Source organism: Perca fluviatilis, chromosome 20, assembly GCF_010015445.1.
Source record: "Perca fluviatilis chromosome 20, GENO_Pfluv_1.0, whole genome shotgun sequence".
In the NCBI taxonomy this organism is placed as follows: Eukaryota; Metazoa; Chordata; class Actinopteri; order Perciformes; family Percidae; genus Perca; species Perca fluviatilis.
The window spans coordinates 19971426-19980996 of NC_053131.1; the positions used below are offsets into that span (position 1 = coordinate 19971426).

Consider the following 9571-nt stretch of genomic DNA (forward strand, 5'->3'; position numbering starts at 1 on the left):
CAGACCTCTCTCTCTCCAGTACAGAGCAAGGCACCAACGAGCACCTGTTTATTACCGTCTGTCTCATTTTTGGAGATGGACCGACCACTTGGCATCGAAAGGGACATTGTGTGAATGCTCGCACGTGTTTGGCTGCTCTGGACCACCTGTGTATTGTCTCTTATTCTCTCTCTAAAACACACACAAACATTTTCTGAAAGAAAGTCTATACTGTAGTCCTCATGCCACAAAAACAAAGAGTGTTAAAGTTTAAAGAGTAGTGGTGGAACCGAACATCTACCTGAGGGGTTGTGAGACAAACAGGGAAGTAGAAAAAACAACAACTATGCAACTCAATATTCTATTGTTTTCCCTAGACCTGGAAATTTGGGACCCTCAAATGGATCCCACAATAAATCTAAGAGCGATCCAAGTGGTTAATGATTAAATTGATGAAAGATGAAAATCTTACTTTTAAACAAAATTATGGTAAGGTTTCTCAAATCTGTTGCTTTTTCTTGTGAAATACTGAACATGTATGAAAACAGAGTAAGACAGTGCTGATATGACACCCAAGTTTCAGAGCCAATACTTAATACTTTCTTCGAGGAATATAAACATAATTCTCTACAAAACCCTTTTTCATCTAAAAAAACTTACATTTTACAATGTTAAATGTTGAGTAAGACGAGCAGCCGTACAAAGAGTTTACCTAAATCAGAAGGTTGAAGATTTTCGATGTGCTGTCTGTTCTACAAAGTATTGGCACTCTATCTGGACAATAAACCCTGACGGCATGTTACACCATCTTCTCATAACAAGAGCTCTTTTTATGTTGTTTCATGGGCTCTATCAGACAACAGTGAGGGGCATCCTGCCACCTCCTTATTCAACTTTCCTGCATTCCAAAGTGGGAAAAAATACCCAACCTGCGTTTGGCTCATTATGTACAATTGACACAGTCAGAGTCCAGTCTGGAGGTGCTGAATGACATACAGATGTCTTATTAAGTGGAGCCACCGTTGCTCTGTGTTGGTCTGGTGTTCTAATGACTGGCGGAGAAGCACAGAGGCTGTAAACAAGACCGTTTTGAGCCAGACATGCTGTCACCGGCGGACCAATGCGTGTCTACAGTGTGTATGTTGTGCGTGTGTTGTGGTCACATCTGTGTGATGATGATGACGATGATGGCCAAGCCTGGCATAGAGTGCCCCTCATTTCTCTGTCTCCAGGAACCCTACACCAGCGTACAGTCTGAGGATCAGCCAATCTCCATGACACTGGGAAGCGCTTTACACCAGCGCTTTTGTCAACAAGGTCTTTTCAAGAGGGGGCCACTGACAGACTGCGATGTAGCAGGAGTGTTTGGGCAGAATGGAGCGATTCAGAACGGACCAGGAGGGAGGGAGAGGCTAGGAGAGGAGCGGGTGAGGGAAAGAGAAAGGCGGGTGAGACAGAGACGAGACAAAGTGGGAGAAGGAGGGAGAGACTAGGCGAGTCAGACGGACGGGTGGAGGAACTGGCAAAGCTCTCACTGACAGCAATGGGGCCTCTTGACAATCCAGGAATATTGTCTGAAATCAATCTGTCACCGTGGAGCTGTTGAGCCTGTCATTACGATGTGGTACTCGCCCTTTCACAGTGACAATTTGTTCAGTGCTTTCCCAGTTCACCTTACTACCCAGCTGTACAAAGGTCACTGCCCTCTATCAATCTCTGTCTGCCAGTCTGGCTGTCTCTCTGTGTTAATCAACTGTCCACACTGAGCGCTACAGTAGTCCTTTTATCAAGGTGACCTGCACAGGAACAGGTGGCTGATGACCAGAATAAATGTTCTGTTGCAAGGACTTCTGTTACATCATTGAATCCCCTTATTAGATGTTGAGATATTTCACTGAAGACATTTGACCTGCTGGTGGCGCTAGAAGAAAAGTTAGACGATCTTTAAAGTCATTTGAATTCAACCTCTCTGGACTGAATATCTGCACCACATTTCATTGCAATTTACCCTAAAGTCCAAAAGATATTTAACTCGAAAACACATATGTCAACATCATGGTGGCACTACAAGAAAGTTCAGGCCACATTTCATTAAAATCCATGAAATAGTTAACAAAGTGAAACCGACTTACAAACCCACGGACAAGTGCAGCCGCTAGCATGGCTAAAAAAAACTCAGTCAGTTCAGCGAATATTCAATATAGACACAGAATAACTGTATAAATGGAGTAGTGCCCCCATCTGCCAAGCCTCTAACTCCAAGTACATCCAGGCTGGAGGCTGATCCAAAGCCCAAACTCACATCCCCGTGCATGAGGAAATCAAATCAGTTTCACTGCATGGTGCAGAATTCCAGTCTGGGATAGCAGTAGCCCTGCTATAAAATATGACATATTATACTCTTTGCTCCTGAAATGATTTTTCCTCCCTTGTCCCATTCCACTCTCTGAGTCAAAGCGGGGACATGTTTTTCCAGTGCCCTGAATAAAAAAATCAGGGCCTCTTTGCCTCCTCACCTCTAGTGTTGAGAGAGACTGCTGCTGCTGGAAATGGGTGCAAACAAATTCCATCATGACAGCCTACCCGCTCGCAATGAAAACTCCTATTTTGACGTACTGTGACAAGCAATCGCCCAGACCAGAGTCTTTATAACCAGAAGCAATGGGGACAATGCAGAAAGAATTTCCGAGGTCGCTCAAAAGAATCGCTAATGAAAAACAAAGTGGAAGTGAAAAAGCCACCAAGCCATGTGGGGTCTCATTGAAGCTCATCAGAGGTGAACTGAAGGAGGAGGATCGAGGAGGGGAGGATGGAAGAAACTGGAAGGAGGGTCCAGGGCTGTGAGGCCAAGGCAGTGGAAGCCTCATTCAGAGCTCGTTATCCCAGCTGTCCCCTGGATCGGCTTTCTTCAGGCTCAGCCAGCCATCGCTATTGCCACTACCATAACTTTCAATCAACCTTTTAACTGCAGAACGGCAGGGTTGGTGTGTGTGTGTGTGTGTGTGTGTGTGTGTGTGTGTTAGTAAAGGGTTTGTCAGAACAACAAGTGATTTCTAATGAAACCCCCAGAGACAGGAGAAGATAGCAGAAAAACAAAGACAGCAAAAACTTTCAAAATCCTTTCAATGTTTCAACGATGTCTGATTTTAGATTATAAACGACTTATAAAGAAGAATATACAATGACTTACACACAACTACTTCCCAAAATCATGAACATAAGGAAAACAACTAAAGACTTAGCACAGAGAGGTAAAAAAATAAATAAGAGAGGAAGCTCATCACCAAATTATATGCAACAGGTACCTCCTGGCTGCCTGATTTGGTATTCTGATAAGTCAGCACTGACTCTAGCAGGCTGTGGCAAGTACAGCAAAGAACCACATACAGTAAAATGGGCAGATAATATTTCTGCAGTAAATCAAATCAGCCTTTTATTCACTAACATCACAATGACAACTGTTGAACTTGTCCAAGCCTGCTCAGTCCAAGCAACATCCTCAAGGCCACCATCAACATACATACAATACAGATATGTTTTCCTGATATAACAAAGGGTTGTCTTGGTACATGTTTTGTAGGTTTTTTTCACAAGGTTGCTCAACACCAAGGAGAGGGCAGAAGAACAAGGAGCCAATGCTAGAGAAAAGACTTGAGAAGCAGGCAGAAGAAAGAAAAGAGGAAGAAAAGTTTCAATTTCTGCACTACCTGCCTGCAGCTGTATGTAGACTCATGGTCTGAATCATAAATCTACAAGTTCAAATCTACAGGAAAACAAAACCGGCGTCTCCTGTTCAGGGGTGAAAGAGGAGAGCAATTGGAATCTCATCATTTCACAAAAGTGACTAAGTGAACAGCTGTGGAGCACAAAACGGTGAGGAGGTGGGAGATAGAAGAGGAGGAGGGGGGCGTCTCTCTCCATGACTTGACTGCTCAAAAGAAAAAGAGAAAACAGAGCTGGACGGGAGAAATGAAGGAGGCTTAGAAAGAGGGGTTGCCCAAGACAAACACTTCCCACTGTGGAGCTGAAATGTTATTGTAAGGTCACTTGTAAGGTTCCATTGGGGCGGACCCTCACCCCCACCTACAGGCTCGCTTCCAGACATTCAGTCCACACTCTCTCTGGCCAGGGATGTAACACAGCAGCCTGAACTGTGGAGTCTAAACAGTGTCCAGTATCATCAGATGATTAGGCTATTTAACACCAAACAGCTGTCAATTAACAAAAATCTGTTATTCATACATCTGGTAAATCCTGCAAGTCAGACTAGGCAAGCGCATAAAGTTCATTATCATCTGAATAGTATCCGCCTGGCACCTCAGCGTGCACTTTGTAAGCAGCTCCATGGGTTTTGCGAAGGTTAACGATAACAAAAGGAATTCTACTTAACTGAACCCAAATCCATTCAGCCAGCAGGAAGAGTGTGTGTGGTCTAAAAACACTCCCAGAGCCAACTGCCCAAACAAACTAATGAGCATTGTACATATACAAACCTTTGTATGACTCAATAGGATTTTCTTAAAATGAAAAAAAAAATTAAATAAAATGATCCTCATGTGCATTGAAGCATTAGCATACAGCTGAAAATGACAAACACTGAAAGTGGACAATGCCTTGTTGAAATTCCACATGAATGCTAATTGAAGTGGCCATTAAAGTCAGTCAATGAGGAGAGTGTTGCTCCCAGGGATTATATGACCCTGCTAAAGTAAACACCAACTGACCTCCATTATGACTACTTATCACAGCTACAGCCCTTTCCTTTCTTTCCCCTTGGAGGGGTGAAGTCTGACACATTCCTTTTAACGAATGTTTCCTCCTGAACTGACACGGTCAGCAGTGTGTGCTGATAGATTGGGAACATGGATTGCTAGAATGGTGGTAACATTATTTCCGTGACAGAAACAGAGGGATCGTAGCAGGAGGAATATTATTTCCATCTTGTTTAGAGGAGAAAGAGGTTGAGGGGGTAGCAGTTGTTGGTATACCTCTGAGGTTTTCCAAATTGCCCTGTGCCTTGGATCTCTCATTATCATGACTTTCTAAGGGTAATTTCAGCCTGCTTAATAAAACACGTGCATATATTCAGACGCACGAAAGCAGCACTCATTCACTCTAGTAACTTCTTCTCACGCACCTCTAAATGGAAGCGCCTTGGTAGCGAGAGTCCCTCATCTACTGTGAGTTCTAATAGATGGCAAATAAGTCTGGTCTACAGGGATGAGGAGTGTTTAAAATGAATTACTGCTGCCCTGTCCAACCTGGGGGACCACCACACATAATAATCCCTCCATTGTTCTCCACAAATTGACCCAGACTCAGTAAATAGGGGGTACGAAGAGCCGAGAGGTCAGCTCATGCCTTGTTTTAACGACAGCACATTAACTTAACTTACTTCCTTCGACTTTACACTGGTAATAAATGGGAGGAAATGCAGAGAGAAGCAGGGAAAAAGAAAGGGGACGTGTGTAAGAAGGGTGGCAGGCAGTGTCTGGTTTGGAAAACAGAAAATTTGAGGTGATGTGTTGAACAGTCAGACAGATTAGAGTTGAAGTAGAAGTAGAAGACCAGAGATGTTTGACTTTGTTCGAGTTCTACTGATGTGGGCTGAAAAACAAAGCGTAACATGAAACTGATTTTATTTTGAATACCAAAATGGAGCATTAAAGTAGGAGTTGAGCAAGGATTGTAAAATAAAAAAATAAATAAAAAATGCTACACAACAGCACAGCCAAGCTCAATTCTCCCCCTCCCCAGCTTGGCCTACAAGCCAGCACATCACGGTTACACCTTCTTAATATTCAGGAGCTATTTAAAAAAAATTAAGAAGACTTTGGGGCATTTGGTTACTGAGAAACTAGCCTCATTACTGCTAAAGGAAATGGAAAACTGTCTGGGAGCCAAACAGCCTTGTGATTTTAAAAGCCCTTGGCATACAATTTATCTCATAGTGCCTTCTTATTATGAAACCATGATGTAACCCTGCTATAAAATGTATATTTTCCAACGGGGTTGCAGAACAGTTTGCATGCTCTGAAATTCACAAGGCTGCTCCAGAGGTGAAGCAAACATGTGAGTGGTGTTAGAAAACAGGATAAAAAGCAGAGTCACATACATGCATGAATAAGCACAACTGTATTTGATGCCTGTTTCTAATTAAAATGCATCAAAACAGTAACATTCAGTGTGTGTGTGTGTGTATTCATTCATTGTTAGCTAGTCCTGGTGCATAACAGAGACACCTGGTGCCTCTCTCTTTCTCCCAGGGTGCATTTCTGCAGATCCATATGTCCAGGCTGCTGCATTCCTCAGTTAGTGGAGCCCAGTGGTCCCCTGGCCTGTCACCACATTAGAGGCTCTACTGGGACACATCACTGAGCACCTCCTGCGGCTGCTGGGGGTGGCCGAGCACCAGAGGGGGAGGAAAGAAGGCGCTGGGACGGAGGAAGTGAGGGGGTTCTGAGGGGGGTCTTAAGAAATAATTCTTGCTTGGCCAGTCGCAAAGTCGTAGCAGTGGAGAGAGGGAGGGTCCATGTTTGTGTCTGTGTGTGTGCGTGTGTGTGTGTGTGTGTGTGTGTGTAGGGGGTCCAGGGTCAGATGTCGCCCGATGACTGACAGCAACAGGCTTAAAATCGTTCACCCAAACTTACCGTCTTCTGGTGGGTTGCTTTAAATGTTTCAATAACAGCAGTAATGTAACACTTCCAATGTGTTTTTACGGTTTTACACAAAAGTCAACGGGGGCCTGTCCTTTATAATTTAATTTACATTTGTCAAAGATGTCATTATACATTGTTACGTTTTACAGGAAGAGTTTTACAGCTTTTTTGGCCTTAGCTGCACTATAAAAGCGCAAGTTTCGAGTCAAAATCCCCCGACTGTATTTCACAGGTTGTCAGAGTCAAGCTGTTGTATTTGGACAGAACTCACTGTATCACTGCTGCTGCTGGGAGAACTGTGGAATATTTACTTCACAGATTGTCAAGCATCATTTAAAATCATCTCACTGCCAGCTACATATCTGCTGATGTTTCAATCTGCAACCACTCAGAAAAATTATGAAAAACAGGCTGTAAATCCTTCCTTTTGTCTGCCATTAAATCCATTGGACCTTCACTCTCTACCATCCCATCGGATTGCCCTTCACTGACATCTGTTAATCTGTAAACATACAAAATTGCCTGTCTAATCTTATTTAGCCTTCACGTCTTGTTTACTTTGGTCGTGCCGTGAAGGCACGGCTGCCATGCTGTGAATAAGGCATTGTCTGCAGACCTACAGATCTAATCTCTCCTCTAAACTGCCGCCAACCCCCTCCTGCCCCCTCTACCTTGAGCCCCGATAGCCACATGCAGGTATTGTACCTATCAGACGCCTCTTAAATTCACTTCCATGCTGAACTGGAGCAGAAACAGAGCACTATATAGCCTGCCTGTTTTGCCAGTGCATGGTCTTCCGGGGAAATGTGTCTGGCTTTCAGATTTCTCCCATTAAAGTGTAGTTTCAAGTCTTCGACTCATGCCACTGGATTGCATCGGACATGGTTCAGTAGTCAGTGATGGAGGATGAAATCATAGAAATTGCCTTGACAGTTATTCATGGCTTGTTGACAAGCTTACTGTGAGTTGTCTTAATAAAGCACATTATCAATACTACTGGCACAATGAAGAGTGCAGTGAAATGTGGTTAGACTGAGGTCTCCCACTCGCCACTCAGTGTTTCGGCCAGGAACACACACATGCATGTGTGCACGCATAATAACACATGTACACTAGGCTGATGTGAGACAGTCCCTTAGCCAGCCGCGGGAGAGCTTGACTCTTACACTGACTTGTGTTCTTTCACCCTGGGAAGCTGATGGATGATGTTTGTTTGGTTTAGCTGTAGTGAATGTGTGTGTGTGTGTGTGTGTGTGTGTGAATGTGTGTGTGTGTGTGTGTGTGAATGTGTGTGCACACACACACACACACACACACACATACACACACACACACACTAGGGGTAGGGGTTGGCTTGCCCTTATTCATTCCCCTGCCCTGTGTTGATTTTGGGCTCTCTTTAGAGATTTTTTAGTTCTTAGTTTTCCGTCTCATACTTCGCTGCATGAACACGTTAAGAGCCAACCGAGACTTTCTTCATGCACAAGAAACCAGCCAGTCAACTTGAGATATAATAAGCCATGAATGGAGCAGATCTTACCTCTTGCACAGTCGGTCAATAAAACAGCCTCAAAGATGAACAGCACAAACTTCAGGCCGCCCATACTGTCCAAAGACAACTTCATGTCCCCTCAATCTGAAAGACAAATGACACAGTGACACAGGGTGTATGCTTATTATTCTCAATGGGGCTATCAGAGGATTTAGAAAAAAATCTTTGTTGTTTAAGCCAATTTCACATACTATGATTTAAAAGAAAGTCTTAAATAACATTATGACATACATAAGTACTACTACTATTTTAATAGAAGCTCAATAACTCAAACTAAAATACTTTTTCTAGCTTGACAAAGTTGACCACAGTGGTTCCCAAACTAGACTCCTGGGACATTGTGGGGTCTAAAATGGACCCCCAAAAGCAAGTTTAATGTCAATATTAAAAAACAAACCCAATATAAATTCCATGAGAATAAATAATTCGTTAGCAGTATCACATAATGTGTGAGAGTGATTATTCAGTAGCTACAGTCAGACACTCCGGTTGGGGGGTCTATCTGGGCTTTTACGTTGGGGTTCACATACTTTTAGGGTCCTTGTTAAGTTTCATAAGTCCTGTTTAATGTAATATCACAGTTATGTATCTGTCGGCTATGTATTCAAATAGCTAACAGAGGTCTTGAACAGCAAACTGTTCATGAAAACGTCTGTTTTAGCGAGTTTATCTTTGCATACAGTAAAATATCACTGATGCTGCTCACTTGTTGTAGCCCTGGTAACGTTAGCTAAGACTGCAAATAAAAAATAGCAAAACTTTAAAAACAAAATAGAGGAAATGCAAGTATAAATATGTCGATAACATACCTGGATATTCAATGAATGAAGTCAATGCTGTGTCAGCCTCTTGACAGAAATGCTTTTAGGTAAAGTTCGTGTTGAGTCCATGAATCAAAAGTGACAGTGACGACTTTTCACCGACCTCTAACAGACCAGCACACGCTTGTCTCAAAGATAAAATAACGGATTCAAAGGCGGAATAAAACCGGATACTGCCAAATATCACAATAAAAGTCTCATATGCTAATTTTTAAAAACGTAGTCCTGTGTGTAGTCCGCTTCGTCCACCAAGTGACTTTTCCACAGTGCGCATAGAGCGGAGACTTGTCCGTCCCAGCGCTGCAGCTGCGGGCCAATCACAGCCTGCAGAGGCCGGACACGTTTAACTCTTTCTCTCTCACCCACACTCACCTCTTCATCACAAAGCCCTTCACCGCTGTCGGCTTGATGTACAAGAAAAGAGAGAAAAGACGGCTGTAGAGATTATAGTATAGCACACAAATATCTCTGTAAAATTAAGTCCATATTGCTATGTCAGGGAGGTTATTAGGTGCTACTCTCATATTGGAGATTAAAAGAACTTTACGCAGTAAATTAAT

The 9571-nt window shown here is 43.1% G+C and overlaps 1 protein-coding gene across 1 annotated transcript in view; it reads right to left on the minus strand.

Annotated features, from left to right (window-relative positions):
- Nucleotides 1-9319, minus strand: part of LOC120549845 (fibroblast growth factor receptor-like 1) — a 30632-nt gene extending 21313 nt beyond the window's left edge. Inside the window, exons 1-2 of the mRNA XM_039787018.1 lie at nucleotides 9000-9319; nucleotides 8179-8274 (exon numbers count right to left, since the gene is read on the minus strand). Of these exons, the coding sequence (XP_039642952.1) occupies nucleotides 8179-8263 (85 nt within the window). The 5' untranslated portion in view covers nucleotides 8264-8274; nucleotides 9000-9319. The remainder of the gene's footprint in view (nucleotides 1-8178; nucleotides 8275-8999) is intronic.
- Nucleotides 9320-9571: the final 252 nt, after the last annotated feature.